General features: G+C 34.0%; 1 protein-coding gene across 1 annotated transcript in view; it reads right to left on the bottom strand.

Moving 5' to 3' along the window:
• Positions 1-20,207, bottom strand: part of ZNF804A (zinc finger protein 804A) — a 299,904-nt gene extending 279,697 nt beyond the window's left edge. Inside the window, exon 1 of the mRNA XM_032356162.1 lies at positions 19,669-20,207. Within this exon, the coding sequence (XP_032212053.1) occupies positions 19,669-19,779 (111 nt within the window). The 5' untranslated portion in view covers positions 19,780-20,207. The remainder of the gene's footprint in view (positions 1-19,668) is intronic.
• Between the last annotated feature and the right edge of the window lie 282 nt (positions 20,208-20,489).

Raw genomic sequence — 20,489 nt, 5'->3', positions numbered from 1 at the left:
AAATGAATATATGTATCTTGGAGCAGATATATACTTTCTCAAGCATCATACATAATTAGCCAGAAACTAAGTCTTAGTTAGTTAGACAGAATAATTAGGAAGGAACTAAATCTTCAAATTCTAAATCCAATGCTCTTTCACTTGTCCATCTAGAAATACAGATAAAAGTTGTGTAAATATATGTACATATGTAATTTTTAACGTAAATACTGCTAATGGGAAATAACTTGTTACCAGGACTAATATGCAAGTTAATAAGCTATTTTACCAGAAAATTGTCAGGATTTTAAATTTCAATCCTAAATACCTAAATATTTTTTTAAAAATTTGATACCTCTTAAAAGTAGGAGAAAATATATTTTATCTGGAAAGTAGCTTTTGTAAATGATTATATATAAAAATATTAGACATGGAAAATATGTTTGGGGAAATAAAATTTCAAGAGTGTTTTATGTGTGTTTGTATATTTTCTTTCTATTTTTATGAAATATCAAAATTGACAGAAATTAATAGCAGTCTGTTTCTACATGTTCTATGTCATTAACTATCTATCTCTAAATCTATTTATCTACCGACTTACATGTCAATCATCTATTAATTAATCTTGTTAATAAGAAATATACATATAAATATAATTTTTATATATTAAATATATAAAAATAAAATTATTGAAGATTCAAATATTTAATTGTGAAATATTAAACATTTACTACAGTTGAAGATAATAGTCTACCTGTTTTTAGATCCTGAACTTATGAAAATATCAGTAGGGTGTTAATGTTTATAGCCGATGATATTGATCAGGTAATAATAACGATTTTTACCCTACCAATAATTATAAAATTTCTCTGCAGAATATCCATTACATCTCTGAAATCATTTACTATTTTTTATCTTCCATTTGAGAGCCTCTTTTCCTGCCTCTCCACTTACTGTGTTATTATACTCTCCTTGAGGATGACTTTCAACAGGCTCTGGCAAGGAGGATAGATGTGACTCCATATCCCTGATGACTAAGCAAATACTAGAGGAGAAAGAGAAAATCATCAGATAATGTTACTATCCTGCTTAATTCATATTTGATGAATAAATACATGAGTTCATTTTTGCCAATTTTTAATGAGAGATGATTGCTAAAATGAAAAATCAGATCACTTAGCTTCCTATCTACTGTTAACAATATCACCTTGGTTTTTACTGGTATTCCTCCTTCTGGTGAAAATAATTGTTTACCCCTTTCTCCTTTTAGTGAGTCAATCTGCAAAACTAGCAGATTTTTAGAAGAAAAAAAAAGCAATATATTTTATTTCACATTTGGGGGACTCTCCTCCACACAATTTGTTCCTTTTAACTTTTATTAAAGAAAGTTAATGAACTACAGTTTTATTGTGTGCAGCGTTTGGACACAGAACAGGTATGAAGGTTTGATAGGCAATAGCTCAACAAGTTATGTTAAATGCGATTACCTTTATTTTTGAAATGTTTTCATACAAATTGTGTTTAATAGTTTGTATTTTTAATTTAGTAGCGTAAGTGTTCACTCTTGACTCTCTGACAAACCTATGTCAACTTGTGATATGAAATTAAAAGTTATGGACATTGCGGATGGTATGTGCTTTGGTGAGTGCTGTGAAGTGTGTAAACCTGGTGATTCACAGACCTGTACCCCTGGGGATAAAAACATATGTTTATAAAAAATAAAAAATTAAAAAAAAATCAAATGCTAATTAAAAATAAAATCTATATGCAGAGAAAAAAAAAGTTACAAAAGCAAAAATATATATTTTCCTGTGAATACTTATACACTTATTTTTAGAAATATATATTTGAATTCTAGTTTAATATAGTTTTACTATATACAGGTTTAATCATTAACTGTTTTAAAGTAGAATGTAAAATATGAATTTTTCAAATAACATGAAATTTGCATTGTATAATTAACTGACATTTCAGTTTCTCTTCTTTGTAAAATGGAAGTGTTTAAAACATTATTATTATAAAATTAATGTAATTAACTAATACTTATTATGGTTATGACTGAAACACAACTCAAGACAATATTAGGTTGAACTACTCACAGCTTTTAAAATCTCTGGCAAGAACCTTAGATTCTTTTCAGTTTTCCATAAGTAAAATGTAGATAATATGGTAACTGCCTGATTAAAAATCATACTCTTTTTGTAATATGAATACATATTCATATAAAACACGAAGTTAGAAGAAATGCAATGTAGGGGCATGCTATTATCTTGTGAGTCTCTAAGGATATTTATTATCACCTTTATTCTTAGCTCTACAGTTTTCATTTCCAGCTTCTGTTCTACAATGAATTATGTTGCCTTTATTCTCTACTTCAACAAGTTACTATAATATTTTCTTGGCATAAAGACATCCTTAATCCTTAAAAATATTCCTATTCCCTCCAGATACCCAGAGGTTTAGATCTTTCATCTTGATTATATGTACACACAGACACACAGACACACACACACACACGCAGAATACAGTCCTGGGCCAAACTGATGAGCATAGAGTTAGTAGAAAGCTCCTTACAAGTAACACCAAAGGGCCACTCAAGGCTCCTTTGCGTTCACACATTACAAGGTGCGCTTTTCTCATCACCCCGCTCATCCCCCATTCTTCTCCTTGCAACACAGCCAGCAGTTAGAAGAAAATACACTTAGAAACACCAGCATCTTACCAAAAAATTCATTAAAAGGCTTCAGATCTTTTCATTTTCCTGTATTTTCCCTGAAAATGATCTTCTGAGAAAGATGGGAGGATAACCTACACATTATGAACTGTCTAATGCTGAAAGCCAGCCCTTTACAAATGTGTGCTGCAAAGCCCAGTGATTAGAAAATGGACAGTTTCTCTTATCTTATTCCTATAAATGAAAAATCCAACAATATATCCTAGGAAATGATGGTGCTCTTTTAGCTATAAACGACTTGCAAATAACTCATTATATGCTTTAGTTGGAGAACTTTCACTATTCTTAATGGTTACTAAATAGAAGATTGCAAACACTAGGACTGACAAAAGCTGGAGGGAAAAAAAAAAAAGCAAAGTGAATTGAAAGTACTAGAAAAATATCTTAATCCCTGAATTTTACTAAAATCATGTATTTTACTACATATTTTTCTACCTTGTTGCAATATATAATGGGTATAAAATATGCCATTTAACTCATTTAATCCAAATTAACTAGTTTATGTTCAGTTACCTATTTGAAAAAAAATGAAGATGTCTTTGTTGAATACTTTTTTGATAACCACACAAGTGGGCAATAATGCAAAATCTAATCAAGTATCCAGGCTTTGGTTCTAAAAGCAGGAAAACTATTAGAGAAATAAAATTTAAAAATTATTCTTGAGGGGCGGCTGGGTGGCTCAGTGGGTTAAAGCCTCTGCCTTCAGCTCAGGTCATGATCCCAGGGTCCTGGGATCAAGCCCCACATCGGGCTCTCTGCTCTGCAGGGAGCCTGCTTCCTCCTCTCTCTCCCTGCCTGCCTCTCTGCCTACTTGTGATCTCTGTCTGTCAAATAAATAAATAAAATCTTTAAAAAAATAAAAAAATAAAAAAAATAAAAATTATTCTTGAGAAGGAAACCATGATATTTGGAGGAAATATTTAAAGATTTATATACAGATTTCCTAATTCTAAATCACTGAGCATAGCCATCCATATTTTCTAGATTATGAGAATGCATGAAGTTCATTATTTGTAACCTAAGTTAAACAAAACGGATTGGACATTAACATTTGCATATTAAGTCTTAGCACTTAGCATTCCTATCTATTGTCTACACTGTCCACACACCAGCTGTGAGTTAAAACAACATAGATAAACTTGAATAAGTTCTAAAAACGAAATTTTCTTATTTGTAAAATGGCAATTGTAACTATCAAATGAAAGAGTTGCTGAAATGATCAAATGAGATATTTTACCTAAGTTTTGGCCTTGGACCTAACACAGATTAAGTGCTCAGTAATTGAAAATTTAATTAAATGTATTTATTTATTCTTAGGATTTGAAAATATGATTTAAGGACGCCTTGGTACCTCAGTCGGTTGAGCATCTGACTCTTGATTTCTGCTAGGGTCATGATCTAGGGGTGGTGAGATCAAGCCCTCCCCCTCACACCTGTGTACTGTGTGTATTGTCTCTCTTAAATAAATAAATTAGTAAAATCTAAAAAAATAAAATATGATTTAGATAAGATAAATCAGACATTCAAATGATTTATCAAATTATATAATGTCTGACTCAACCACGTAATTATTATAGAATTGATTTCAATGGGATCAAAATCACCTTATAAATAAATATTCTAAACAATGATAAAGATAATCTCATATATGTAAATAGTGACTTCAGAATACCTGCACTAAAAAATTATTTTGTATGTTTCAAGTTTTTATTTAAATTCCAGTTAATTAACATGTAGTCTAATACTGGTTTCAGGAGTAGAACATAGTGTTCATTACTTACATACAAACACCCTGTACTTGCACAATTTTTAAAAATAAATTAAAATAATTTTAATCCCAAAGGGTAATTGAGAGATATCACATTATTTAATAAGAATTTAATTAGCATATATTATTTTATTTATAAATCCAGGCTATCACTATTAAATCTTCTATATTCTTTTCAAAAGGTACCTATTTCACCTTAAATTTCATAAAGCTATTCACCTTTATATCTTTTGTGTAAATTACCTGATGTTTAGCTATTAGCTCAACCATTTCTTTTGTTAGTCAGCACAATAACTAAAGAAAATAGCATACATTGAAAATTATTAGATACTATGAAGTGCACTATTATCCTGATTTCTTCATGATATATTAATGTATTCAATTCAATTAATATATTGAAAACATGGTTGAGAAGGATATTAGCTAAGTCCACTAAATTGTCTCAGAAATCTAAACCTAGAACTCGGTATTTTGCTGCTGATAACATAAAGTCTTACATTTTCGTCAGTTCTGTAGATGTTAGACTCTATTAAACTTAAGACTATGTCCTCTAAATTCTAACTAAACTTTTTCTCATTTCATTTTTCCTTACCATGAATGAATGCATTTCTGCTTTCTAAAGGATCTATTTGGGGGTGAGATGGGATGAAGGAGGAGTGTTGGGCAGAGAACCCAATAAGGAAGGAGAGCAGGGTCTCCCGTCTCATGTCAAATATGAGTGGGTGACATCCAAGCGTTCTTCTGGAACAAGTTCACAGGAACCAAGCAAGATATATTTTATCCTAGAACAGTGAAGTTCATCTGGGAGCTCTTAGGAAAGCCAGATTACTGAACCCTACCCATAGATATTAAATGAAGTCCAGGATGTTGTCTTTTCTAAATCTTCAGGTGATAGTTATGATCATCTAGTTTGAAATCTGTGTATCAGAGAACGTTTTTCCTGCATAGAATAAACTAGATAATTCACTCATAGATTATACATAGATGCTGAATGTTATGATCAATTTCGTGGCTTATTTTTCGTGGGACCTCCTAAAGCACCTAAACTCAGTATTATTCCTTTGGCATCCTTCTTGTTCTATCTGAAAAACACAAGGCCATGTGGTAGCTGTGGAAAGGTGGAGGACAAGCCTTCTTTAAGATATCAATAATGACAAAAAATAAAAATAGGTTTGACTATGTGCCAGACACTGAAGTAGAGAATTTCCTTATGTTATTTACTCCTAACAATAGTCCTGTTCACAGGTACCCATCTTAAAGCATTTCAGCAGTAATTACATATGATTTATATAATGTCTTTAAAATAACATCTGGTATGTAGCAGGGACTAAATGAATTGTAATTTTGTTATTTATAGAATAAAAAACAGAAACTAAGAGAAGATAAATGGTTGGCCCAGGTTACACTGCCAGAATTCAAACTTCGGTCTTGTTCCAGAGGCTGAGCACCTTTCACTGTAAAAAATTAGGATGGGGAATGATGAGAAGCAAAGGAGGGAGGGGAACTCGGTCAAAAAATTCTCCAGATATAAAACCAAAATACTCATGTCCTTGGGAAAATTTTGCCAATTCCACAGTTGTCTTAACTCTAGTCAGATTTCTCAGCTAAAAATAACCAAAATTAACTCATTAAATGAAGCATAAAATACACTTATTGGAAGAGTGTTAGGTAGCTGACAGATTCAAAGGTGACCTTGTTGAATGAGGCTTGTTGAGGAACCAAAACTGGCAATACCTGGACAAAATTCTGCCACTAAAATAATCTGCTTGGAAGAATGCAGCTGGCTCATCAGCCCCACTCATCAGCTCCACTGACAAGGCTTGGCTCATACATGGCCATTGGACGCTCACTGTGGCCCCTTCTCCTCTTAACTGTACGCAGCTGCCTCAGATGACCTCCATGTGGTCCTGTGCCTTTGCATCATGCTGCCTCTGAATATCCTTTCTTCCATCATGCAGCTAAATTCGAACTGCCAAATGGTGAGGAAAAGAATAACTACATTCCTTTCGTCACTGGATATTACAAGGTTTAGTGTTCAGTTGAAAAAATAGCCAAGTATTATATTAATGGTATCATCTGTGCATAGCATTCCAGCAGGAATCTACAAATCCAAAAATAATGCAGGACTTCAGCCAGGATACAGAATGGGAAATCTTTTCAGACTGATTCCTGTCACTGTGGAGATTCACTGTCGAGATTCCTATACTTAATGGATGATCGTATACATTATCATCCAAATCAGAGAGTGAAAGGCAGTACCATTACTAAGCATTCCAGGACAACGATCTTAACTAAGATTATCCCAGGCAGACCTGGATGTACCATCATCCAACTGGTATACCTTTGTATGTTAGCTTACACTTTTAACTGCCTAAGAATAATGATCTTTCTTTACCATTCTTTTTCCTCCCTCCCTTCCTTGTTCCCTCCTCTATTTCTACCTCCCTTCTCTCTCTCTATTTATTTATTTTTAAATTCTTAGGATTGTGCTTCTCTCTTTCTCTCTCTGTATATGTGTGTATATATATATATAGATATATAGATATCTATATCGATATCTATATCGATAAAGATATAAATATCTATATCTATATATAAATATATATAATATATATAAAAATATCTATATATAGATATATAGATATCTATATCGATAAAGATATAAATATCTATATCTATATATAAATATATATAATATATATAAAAATATCTATATATAGATATATATATATCGATATAGATATCTATATATCTATCTATATATATATATAGATATTTATTTTTGATTCTTAGGATTGTGGTCATCCAATGGAAACTTGGTCATTGAATTACTTCAGATTTTCCAGAATATTAGCACAGTTATTTTCAGACATCTGATATTATAACCAGTGGTTGAGGTTGGGGGGATGAGTTCTTAATTACTTTTCAAATAAATAATTTTTGATCACTGGATCTGGTCAAAACTGTTAGTAGAATTCTGTGTACTTCCTAAGAAACAAACATTCAGTCATGCTGAATAAAGTATCCTCTCTGCTTTTCCAGACGAGGGTGGATGTGTAGCGAGAGGGGAGTTGAGAGAGAGAGAGAGAGAATGATTTTGCTATGTGTGTGCACATCTATTTTGCCTGTGTCCATGAATAGATACCATACTTATTTTATGTAGGGTGCTGAAAGAGAAAAGGATCTTTCATAACCTATACTTTCAACAGTTGATAAGATTCTTAGTGAGTCAAGATAGCTGGCATGTTTAGTGCCTAGGAGGTGAATAATTACTGATTATAACACATGTGAATTGGATTGATACAGAGAGATTCAACATTATAAGTAAACAATATGCTTGGTTTCCATTTTTTTTCTTACATTATCAAATTATGTTTAGAACTATGTTAGACACTGTACAAAGAGGAGCAAATTGTTTTATTAGTATTGTTATTACTATTACTACTACTACTATTATTTACTTCAAAACCCTTTACCATGGAATTATATGGTAACAGATTGTCTTACATGTTGCTTTCCAGTAGAGCAATATGTAACATGCTACATCTGAAATTTTATTAGTATCATTCTACCTGAAAAATAGTCTCCTGAGTTTTTGAGTAGCAGCATATATCATAGTATCAACCCCTCTAAATCCTGATCCATTAAAAACTATATCTGTCATGTTGTATCAATAATTTCACAGTGATTAGCAACAAATAGAACAGTTTGTGTTTACTTTATTCAATCTGCACAGTTTCTCTAAAATGTAATCCCAATTTGTATGGAGGAAATTCCATTAAATTTTAATAAATTTGAGTCTCAGACATTTTTTGACTTTTTTTCTATAATGTAAGCTATGGCAATCATGCAATAGAGTTATATTTCACAACTTCATTATTCTTTATTTAATGTTTTAGCTACTCTTATGTTAACAAATAATGGGCTATCCATTCCACCTTTATTTTGCTTAATAATGTAGTCCATGAAAATATACATCAAATTTAATTATAAATTAACTGTCATTAAAATAAATTGGGCATTAAGATTCATAAAGCAACTTGAAGATACTTAGACGAACCCAGAACCATCAACTTCAGTAATGAAAACAGACACAGTTACAGCCAAAAATGATAGTCTAGTAAGGTATACTTGGACACCAACCTCATGCCAGTTCCATTTTGCTATATACACCACATGTGACTAAGGCAGAAAATATTTACATGGTGAAATATAAAATAAAGTTTACAGCAAATACATCATAGATATGTCACATGTTTATACTGCCTGGTCAGTGGAATTTTAAAGTGACTTCTAGTTAATAAAACTATACTAACTATATTTGACCAATCTATTAATCCATGATTATTTACTATACCTGTTTATGTAAAAGTAAGAGGAAATGCTATGCCGCCCCCTGGTGTAAGTATTAATGTTGTAACACTAGAACAGCAGTGATCTAAGACTGACCTTGCAAGGGAATCCGAGCTTTGGAAATCATTACTGAAGAGAGTTAAAATAAATTCTAAGCTTTCCTAAAGAGTCATCTTCCTAGGAGTACAAGGTACAGTTCCATGAACTTTACAAGCCAAAAGGATGGCTGATATCTGAAGATTTTCATAGGATTTTAGTTCATCTCCTATAATAGTCAAGCCCCAAACCATACTTAAGGAAAGAGATTTTATGAATCTTGGAATGGCAGTAAGTGTGCAAGAGGTATCATGGGAAAATCAAGAAAAAAAGGAAATACTGATATTGTTCAATACCAAAAGTGTCCAAATTATGTATACTTATATATTGAATTTAATGAGTGAGATTCTAATACAGATCTGAATGTTCCAGTATGAAATACTGTTGATAGCTACCACCATTTATTTAAAGTTTATTATATGTCAAACCTTTGTTAATTACTTTTCATTTAATTTGCAACATGTTTTCTAGGTAGGTATTTTTATCTTCCCCACTAAACATAATATAATTGATAGATGAACTTGACCAAAGTCACAAAGCCAGTGACTAGCTGTGGTAGACTTCTCAGGTATAACCAATTATCTCTTTTTCTTACTACCATAACACTGATTTTATTGGGATAAATGGTGTGCCCAGTTTAATTAATCATTTTTTTTTTAAATCATGTTTTCATCCTTCCCACACTTAGTAGTGGTTCTATAGCATAGTTCCATCAAAAGAGAGGTAAGCAAACAATGTTGGGTAGATCTTCTTAAAAAAAAAATTCAAATTTTTGTCCTTCCTCCTTTACTCCTTGCTGCTCTAGATTAGAATATACATGTGATGGCTGGAGCAGTAACCACTTTAGACCTATAGGAAAAATACAAATAAAATCAAAGTCTTTGGTTTTAATCTTATTAACCCACTTAATGTCAAAAAAAATCTACTTGGATATTTCTATTATATAAAAAAATTAAAACAGAAATATTTAGGTATAGAGCTAATATTTGGGGTTTGGTTACAAACGGCTCTACTCACTACATCCAGATACAGAGGTATATCCAGGATTTGAGCTCAGATCATCTGGTTATAAAGTGCTTGTGCTTTCCATCACTATTTAAGTATGACAGTGAGTATTTTGATGAAGACATGAAGACATGTTACTGGATGTTACACATAATCCTGGAGTGAAAACAGTTATTCTCTTCCCTAGCATGAAGGTACTTTGTCTCATTTCAAGGAGAGGTGATATCAAGTTTTGAAAGATAACCTTACAATAATTCCACTGACACTCCCTCAGAGACTACTGGACTATATTATTTGAGATGTTTTCATTAAATAGACTATCCATATTTTATCCCATTTTCCTGTCCTTGACCAGTTGTAGGAAAAATAATTCAGTACAAATCTCTCATCATTAAATCCATTCCTTCTCTGCAACTGATTGCCCAAAACTCTCCTACTTTACATAGTCCATCTATGTGCTTGACAACTCCTGGGCTATAGACTTCTTCCAATGCCTCTCTAAATTTGCTCGCACTACATAGAATTCTTTTATTTTTATTTTTATTTTTATTGTGTTATGTTAGCTACTATACAATATACTATTAGTTTTTGATGTAGTGTTCTAAGATTAACTGTTGACATATAACACCCACTGCTACGTAGAATTCTATAGGTGTTTCCTATCTGAAGGACACAAACAAGGCAATTTAAATGGGTTAATCTTTGAATTATTATTAATACATTAACTAATTTTTTATTGTTATTATTCTTAAATTTTGAGAGAAAGGTGAAAGCAAGGGTGGGGGCTGGGGAGAGGCAGAGGGAGAGGAAGAGAGAGAATCCCAAGTGGTCTCCACACTCAGTGCCGAGCCTGAAGCAGGGCTCTATCTCACCACCCTGAAATCATGACCTGGACCGAAACCAAACCAGATGCTTAACCAAATGAGCTACCCAGGCGCTTCTGAATTATTGTTAATACTTTAAATCTCCAGTTGCTGAATATGGGAGGAAATCTACACAGTAGGGCTAACCATGCCCCTCTGCTGTAACACTTCAGCAGGGGTTAGGAGAAAGCTCTGAGGCTCAAAGGAGGGCCATGCATAATTCAGTCTCACAGAAAAAGTCAAAAATAAGCCCAAGAACTCCGGGTGCTTCTCTCAGAACACCTACCTCTCTGTCATCCTCCACCACTTCACTAGTGCCATGAATTGCACTGCGATTATCAAAACCAATTTTATCCTACTCTCTATCCTCAATGGCATCAGTTCCACAAGAAGTCCAGAATTTCCAAATTCTTCATTCTCTGGACTTTAATCTCCATGTACTTCTGTTATGCCCTCTTTTATGATACATTTCTCTGTATTTCCACATGTCCTAAAACACTTGGATTATGCCTTCTTGAACTCTGAAATGTTTGGAATCAATGAAATCTCTATAGCTTTAGACTTTCCATTGAAGTTTCTCTTCACCTTTTTGTTCCAACTGACCTGTCTCTCTTGGAAAAATTCCCCTGTATCTCTCTCAAGAGAGATATTTTATCTCCCTAAATCCTCATATTAATGTGCCAGTGCAGGAAATATGTTTCCTTGTTCCCCTTGATAATTCTTGACCATTCTTCCCTCCTTCATCCCTGAAAAGTCACCAGCTTTGGATCTCATTTGCTTGAAATCATCCTCGCTGATAGCCTTACCTCCCACTTGTTCACAACCATCTAATCTCTTGTCATATCTGAGAAAGAAAAAAGCAGTCCTTGGGAACTGTCACCAAGGAGCTTATCTGGATCTAAGAGTAAAGTGTGGTTTTCTCTTATCAAACACCAAGAGTTTCACAGACCACTAACAGCAGACAAGTTTGTCTATATGCGTGATGGAACACAAGAAAAAAAAGAAAAAAAAAAGACCACTCAGCAATCATCTTTGAGGACAAACAAATACAAAAACACTGTTTTTGTTACCAAACATCCTCATCTGCCAGCCAACAGAAGCAAAAACTGTGTTTTTTTTGTTGTTGTTGTTGGTTTGTTTTGTTTTGTTTTTTTGTTCTTTTTTGCCAACTACAGCTTTAGCCCCACTCTATTCTTGGCCTCCTAGATAAGAAGTACTGAGATAACCAACCATAGAATGGGCCCATCTTTCTCATAGTATCCAGACTAAAAGAGTGATTTAATCAACTTTCCACGGAATCATTTTACCCAATCTCAAATCCTATAAACTGAGTCCTTATTCCCACTTCACGAGATGCACCATGGTTCCCCATAGTGTGCAGTTTACCTTGTTCCAACAAGTGCCAGAGTGTCCAACATGGTTCAGCTACGTTTCTAGTTGGTTTTGGCTGGTGGCATTGACAACATTCTGTATATTTTTATGGAAACATTTTTGTTTTGTAAAACTTAAGCCTTTCATTTTACACAGCCATCTTTTAAAGATTATTTTCTTATGTTAAACTACCAGAGTATACACTCTCAATATAGTTTAAAATATTTTCTCATTTAAAGATAGTCTAACTCTCTTCAAATACAAAAATGCATGTGTGACTATCTGCTGAAGCTGAACAGATAAGAATAGCATATTTTACATATTTATAAAAGTTTTTTGTGGGGAGGTAAGGGAATTGATGGAAGATAGATAGATTGTAATCCAGGCAAAGATTTAAAAGAAAGTTATATATATTTTTTTATAAAATAACAGAAACATTCCAGAATAACATCAATCAATTTTCAACCTAAATAGTTTAATAATGTCAAGTTCACCTATTTCCAATTAAATCCAAATATGATTTATGGTTCAAATATTGAGTCATCTTATAAAAGAGATACAATAAACTGATCTTTAGTATATCATTCAAGGTTCTCTAGATAAACAGAACTAGTAGGAGAGATAGGTAGAAAGGTAAATAAATGGATAGATAGATGATAGATAGACAGATAGATAGAGATTGATAGATGGATAATAGAAAGACAGATGATAGACAGGCAGATAGATAGATAGATTTTATATGTTAAGGAATTAGGAAATGACTTTCTGATTATGGGGTTTGTGGGGTTTCTGTAGAACAGTCCAGGAGGCTGGAAACTGAAGGCAGCATTTGCTGCTTCAGTCTTGAGACAGAACTTCTTCTCCAGGAAATCTCAGTTTTTGCTTTAAAAGCCTTTCAACTGATTGCATGAGACCCACACACTTTGGTTTAGGGTAATCTTTTCTACCTAAAATCAGTGGATTGTAGACATTGACCACATCTACAAGATACCATCACAGCAACAAGATTAGTGTTTGATTAAAATATTATCTACTACTCTGGTTGACAACAAAAAGCTAGCTATGAAACACAGCAAAGCTCATTTTTCTAAAGCTCTTTAAGAAAAAGAAATGTTTTATTTTAATTTGAATATGGCATTGTCATTATAAGCATTGAATTCATTTAAGGTTCTTATATCTAGAAAAGTATGTAACTTTCCTCTAACGGTGTCACACCATTGTGAAAGAGTCCAGACTACTATATCAGGTAACAGATTTTGTTTACTTTGAAAACTAGGATTAATTTTAATTATTTATTACCTCATTTTATCTTTTACTGTGATAGAAAGTGTACTGTAATATATTTATAAAATTAATGAAAACTTGCCAGTTGAAAACACCATCATATTATCGTATATGTGATAAATATTTCCTCAGAGCCAAAGAATAATTTAGAATGAAATAAAACCAATCAAATGGTTTCAGCTACAATTCCTAGAAAGAAAAATTAAGAAAATTGTATATTTTATATATTTTGTAGTTAGCAATTTAAAAAGTGATATATGTAATTTCTTCATGAATATTGACTGCAGTACACCATAGATTAAAATTGCTATGTTTTTGTCCATCTGGAAAGATTACTCAAACTCCTAATATAAAGCCATTGCCTAAAATAGTAATATCTCAGTTAAACAGTGTCACTTGAGGAAATTATTTCTACATTGAATTATTACAATTATTAAAAATATGATTTCCCTTGTGCATAATACTTCTAAAAAACTTTTTCCAAATATGTTACATTAACTAAGCATGTTTATTAAAAGTGTAAATTAAATAATAAAACTATATTCATATTAATTTTTAAAAGGACCAAAACCAAGAAATTACTGAAAATACCTGTAACCTGAGCAGAAGTTTGCAATTTTAAAATGCAGCACCATCAAATCACACATTTCTTTATTATGATAGTATGCCTAGAGGTATGATCTAGAGAATACTTCTAAGCAGTTCAACCAATATATGGCAAACACATACTATAAAAATATGAATATGCCAAAACTTTTTTGAAGACTATCGTACAACAAAGGGCACATACAGAATGGTGAAAATGTTTCTGTCTCCCTATACGTAAAATCTGGTTCTCAGACTCTCAGGTAGGAAATTCAAGTTCCTTCCTTGGTCAAGAAGGTAACGTAAGTAAGTGAAAAACCTAATCACGTAAAGAGCAGTGTAGACAGTAGCAACCTGCATTCTTCTTTGAATGGTGTTTAAAGCCAAATATTTTAAAACATAGTGCATCCTAAACAAACTACTTCTACACCCTGAATTTGGCCCTGAATACAACCATATGGAACCTTGGATTAGGTGGTCTCAAGGCTCTAATTGATCTGTGTTCTCAGTAAAAATGTAATTATTATCAATAACCTCATGAGGAACTAGACGTGATGACAAGCTATCATGTCACTATTTGAATTTCAGCTATCAAAAGTAATTTAATTAATATTTACCATGCTAACAAACGTATGTCAGCTTTATGATTATTACTTGACAACATTTGCCTTAAAATGTTGCTTACATTTTTGAGCAGGTCATAACAACAATAATTCAATTATAAGTGATTTTCCTTACTTAAAAAATATATTCTGAAAATGCACATTTGTAGAGTTTTGCCAGAATAAAAGATAAGTACAGCAAAGAATATATGACACATTAAGTTCAGAAAAGTGAGACACAAGATGGTCTTTGATACTGAATACATAATAGTTTAAAAGAAATTTGGAAGAATATATAATGGACTGATTATGACAATGAGTTTATAAAGGGGGAAAGTTTGGGTATTTATTAAGATATCAACCTAATCCACCCTCACCCTAAACCTTTCTTGAGGATATTAATCTAACAATGATGATTTTTCATCAACATTAATTCAACAACTGGTCTCTTTAATCTTATGTACAATCTTAAATATGCCACATAAATTGGTTTCAAAGAGTGGAGAAACTTTTTAAATTACATTCTGTATGAGATATAGAAATTTGCAAGGAAATGACATGAATAATAACGTCAGATAATGATAATTAGAACAAAAGGCCATATAACATATTTCAAAGACTCTTAGTGAGTTCCTGTATACACAAAGGAAAAAAATCCAGAATTTTTTCATTCTTTTCTAAATGAATACATATGGAAACGTCCTGAGTGACAAGAAACCTGAAAACATGTCAAAATAAGAGAATATTTTTTCAGCACATTCAAAAATGAACAGGAGTATACATGAATACATGTTAATGAATAATACTTAACACATAATTCCTAGCACAGAGTTTGTGGTGCCTAGAGTAGTGCTTTGTATTTGAAGTATCTCAATAAATCTAAATGAACTACATAACAAATATGTTGAAAACTGATGAATAAATCAATACTTCTTTTCTTCTCAACTCTGGTACTTAATATATTGGAAAATGAGGGAAATCTAAATAAACAGGGCTTAGGCCAAACAGAAATTATTGATGTTTGCATATTGGAGGATGAGACTTAAAACATTTGAATTCAAATTATCCTGTGAATCTGTTTCTCTATACCTGAAGGCAAGTGGAAAAATAGAGTGCCTTCAAAAACAGATAACACCAATACCATCTCTTTATCAATCCAGATAGTAACATACCAGTTTCTATGGAATCTCTAATTTAGTATCTAAATTATAAAAGAAATATGTCTGAAATTAGGAAATTGGGATTATAATATTGACTTACTGTATGACCTCAAAATCACCACTCAATTTTTTTTAATTCCATAGTCTGTAAAATAGACCTCATATTCTTATGAGATATAAAAATGCTAACAAAACATAATGAACAAATTAGGAATGGTTTCTAAGTTTCCAAATGCCATATTAAAAGTGATCAAATGTATATTTAAATTGTGTTAAATAGATAAGTATTTTATATGAAAGGTTTTTAAATATATAATTAGGATAAAGAAATTTTGCAGCTCAGTTGACAAAACATACATATAACAAAATGTTCTCATCCAATAAACAATTTTATATACAATGGTTATATCTGAGGGATAATCTAAGGAAAAAGAATGAGGCTACATGGACAGTAAACTTTATTCATTGTCACTAAACCATATAACTTATTGAGACATATTCTGGAGCATTCATAAAATATTAGCTTATCTCTTATTCCATGGAATTAAAGCGATATCACAGATATGATGCTATTAAAACAGAAATCATGACAAGTAGAGTGATATTTCTCCTTACTTGTAAGACACTACAAAATGATGATGCATATATTTTCAGTTAAAATTGTGAAGAGGAATTATTAAAAGCTCAGAAATAAGGTCAAGATTAACAACAGGCTTAATCTTTAAGCATCTTTGTAAAATTGTATGTGTGAGGGATATAATACGACCTATAGAAAGACTGTACAGTTTGCTAATCTCCTCAGTATAAGTAGCGGGATTACATTCTGGATTTTAAGGCTAAGCAATTAATCAATGTCATTGAAGCCTGAGGTAGCTTTTTTCTATAAGTAACTTCTAATTCATGAAAGAACACTGTATTAACAGTTATAAGCTATGTTAAATTCTTCATTAACTTTTGGCAGATTATAACTCCTTTAAAAGCATAAACTAAAAAATTGTGCAGAATATCCATTAGCTATCCAGTAATTGAAAATAACTGGAATTTCAATGGCAAAATCAAAGTACTTTTTCTCTGACTGGTTTTAAGCTGTGCTTTCCTGAAATAAGAACAAACACTTGAAATATTGTTAAAATTCTTTTGACTTAATACTCATATCAAAAATGCAAAAGTGGGATGATTTTTTTAAAGGCAAAATTAAAAACATGTCAAAATCAATAGGCAACAAAATAAAGAGGGTCTCATAACTTTTACCTTCTGAAACCAGGATTAAAGAGTAATAACCACATATTCTTACTTGAAAATGTTCAAAATATAGTATATGTACATTTTTAAGATAATATTAGTGTTTCTTCTTAAAGTTCCTAATCCTGAGAGGTTTCAGCTTCAGTTTCTGTTTTCAGCTTGTAGTGCATTTTAGCTTCTGCTAAATTTTTATAGCATCTTATTTTTTGTGAAGAATACATTATTAGGTAAGTCTAGATAGTTATTTAACTAAGAACATTTATGAATATGTTTAGATCTCTTCTGCTATACTTAAAGACAGGCATTACTCTCATTCTCCTTAATAACAAAATCATCAAAAGACATATAGAAAACAAATATATGACATATATTACATTGTAAAGTAATAGTTTCAAATACAGTTGGACCATGTATGGAAATCTGTGTAATTTTATTAAGTGTAAATCTCTTAAATGGGAAATACAAACTTGGGCAGTTTATAAACACAGTCTAGAAGGATAAGCTATTAAGTTACTGTCAGCCCTTTTTCTATAACTAAAAGAAATATGATAAGAGCTATTTCTAACCCTTCTTCCTCCAGTTTTTTGCTCCAATATTTGCCTTTATTTAGATTTATTCATCTCATTTAATAGTTGTTTTTTAACACATATTTTAATCCCAAATTTACACTGGCAAATCTAGACTTTAACCTACCTTTTGTCAATATGAGTGATAAAGAACTGATTGACTCAAAACCCACAACAAACAAATCTGCATAAGTAAACTGAACCACTGTTAGAAACCTAAGGTTGATTTAAGAGTATGTCTGAAGTTAGGAAATTGGGATTATAATATTGACTTACTGTATGACCTCAAAATCACCACTCATTTTTTTTTTTAAATTCCACAGTCTGTAAAATAGACCTAATATTCTTATGAGATATAAAATTGAGATATTTATGAGATATAAAACTTACCAGAATTATCACAAGTTCTGTTTTGGCAACTTTTTCCCCCTATATACACTACTATGTTTATCTTTTTTTCTTTTTCTTCTACTTACAGGATCATTGTAACTATAGAGATCTTGTTGAGTAAATTTGCCTTTTCCACAAGTAAAACGATTAAAAAAACAAACCAGTGCATAGTTTCTTAAATTGAAGAGTTCCCCCCACCAAAATATTTATTTTCCCACACAGCTGAGTTCTTCAAGAAAATAATCAGAACCAAAACAATTTTAGTAATCCTCATAGCCTTTGCTTACTGCTCTGCATAATACTCCAGTAAGAAAGACCACAAAAGAGTATTTTCACTTTCTTTTGTTCAACACCAATTTTATCCATAACAATAAAAGCAACAAACTAACCCTGACTGTTTGCATCTTAGATAAATTGAGAGGAGGATTCCAATAGATTCCAGGGAAAAAGAAAAAAAAAAATCAAATGTTTATCAATGCCAGAATTCACTTAAAACTTCAGAAAAGAATTTTTCATTTTTGTAAAACATCACATCACTTTTTTTAAAAACATATGTAGAATCATATTTCAAAATATGGACTGAGTCTGTCCTTAAACTTCTACTCTATCTAGTCAGGCTCAGTAACCACTCTGTAAAACAAGGGGGGGGGTGCTCAGACTTTAGTGATATATATATATATATATATATATATATATATATATATCCACCTTATTTTAGCTCTACTCTCCTTGCAGTACTTAAAGTTAATGAGCTTTTCCTCTACTTTTTTTTTCTTTTTTGAAGTGTACACTTCTCACGAGTCAGTTCCACAAGGAGGTTTTTTAACTAAAAGGGGTTTTGTTAGAAAAAGTAAGAGCTATTACCCTGCACCATCTCAATGCTCAGCACATCCTCCCCCACCAATCAGGAGTGCTCTTTAGACTGAGATGCTGAAAGACGAAGCTCTGTGGTCCAGTGAGAACCTCCCAGCAACTGCATGGGTTCTATTTGTCTAGCATACTTCCTAGTGGCTCTGATTGTGACAGAACGCTCGCCCTTCACATTTATCTCTAAACTCTTTTGAGTGAATAGCTTAAAGTGGGCGACAAGGGGTTCTGGAGTCACTCAGTCAAGCTTAGTACTGGCAACTTCTCACTAGAGAAGTTTGCTGCCAGTCCTTCAGGAGACAACCAAAACGCGAACTCCTTCTGAGACCATCACTCAATCCCGCTACCTAACTCCGCGCCACCAGTCACATGGCTCCCTGCTTCCATCGGAGACACCCACATCCTCATTCACCTTCAGCCTCTTAAGCCAAAAGATGTTAGAGGGTCACTTGGGGTGAGCGTGCTTTTATTTTCTTTCTTAAGAAAAGGTCCTGTTGACACAATCTGCTTCCAATAAGGAGACATGGTGGTAATCTCCAGCATTACGGGGTGAGGTGTTGAGAGTCCAGAGCATTGTCGAAGAGTCCACCAAAACCACGGATCACAGCTTCCTTAAGATTACAGCCTTGTTCTACATCTAATTCTCACCCCACGCCCACGAGATAGATAAATTGACATATTATAAACCAAATTGAGACGCAACACCTCCAAAATTTCACAGTAACCTCAATCCTCCAAATGCCCTCTTTAGGGAAGGGGGAGGGAGGGAGATAGAGAGAGAGAGAAAGAAACAGAGCTATTACCAGAGTTTTGTTCCCGTTCTTGCTCAGAGGGCCCCGGAAAACTCCCTTGATGTTGCGAAAGTGTCCGTTGCTGAGATGCGTGGAGCTGATGACAATGTAGTAACACTCCATGGGGCAGCCGCCGCCTCCTCCACCGCAGCCGCCGCTTCCATGCACCTCGCGCCCGCAGCCGCAGCGCGCCGGAGCCCGGGCAGGGTGGGCTGCGGACCCGCCGCGAGGGCGAACCGCCGCCTCTCCCGCACGCCTCGGGGAGACAGACTCGCTACACCCCTCTGCCGTGCGCGCCGAGGCTCCTCCGCCTCCGCATGCTCTCGGCGCTCTCGCTCTAGGTCTCCGTTTCTCTTCCGATTCGCCCTGGGGCGACGCGCCCCGCGGGAGGTTCTCGGGCTGGGAGGGGCCGGCCAGGCGGCAGGACCCGGCGGGACTCAGTGCCGGCGCGGCGGCCGAGCGGAGCCGGGCAGCGGGAGCCGCCCGAGCGGCAGCGGCGGCGGCGGCGGCGGCAGCAGCATCCCCCGCGCTCGGCGCCCGCTCTCGGAGTTGCCGCTGCTGGCAGGCATGAGTGTTATTATAGTGAGCGGCGTTGCCGGTCCATTGCACTGAGCCAATGGCAGGGAGCCACTGGGCTGATACTGAGAGCTGTCAGAGGAGTACATCTGTCACCCGCTGCCTTCCCCCGCCCTCCCCCGCCGCCGCCAGGACCCACGGCCGCGACGGTCCGGGCGCGAGTGGGAGCGCCCAGCGAGCGGGACGCCCCCCGCGCAGCGCCGCGGCCGCCGAGGGCCAGGGACGCGACGGCCACCGCGGGCGGGCGGCAGAGCGAC

Source organism: Mustela erminea, chromosome 8 (assembly GCF_009829155.1).
Source record: "Mustela erminea isolate mMusErm1 chromosome 8, mMusErm1.Pri, whole genome shotgun sequence".
Classification (NCBI taxonomy): Eukaryota; Metazoa; Chordata; class Mammalia; order Carnivora; family Mustelidae; genus Mustela; species Mustela erminea.
The sequence above is the reverse complement of the archived record's forward strand: the minus strand, read 5'-3'. Positions and strand labels throughout refer to the sequence as shown.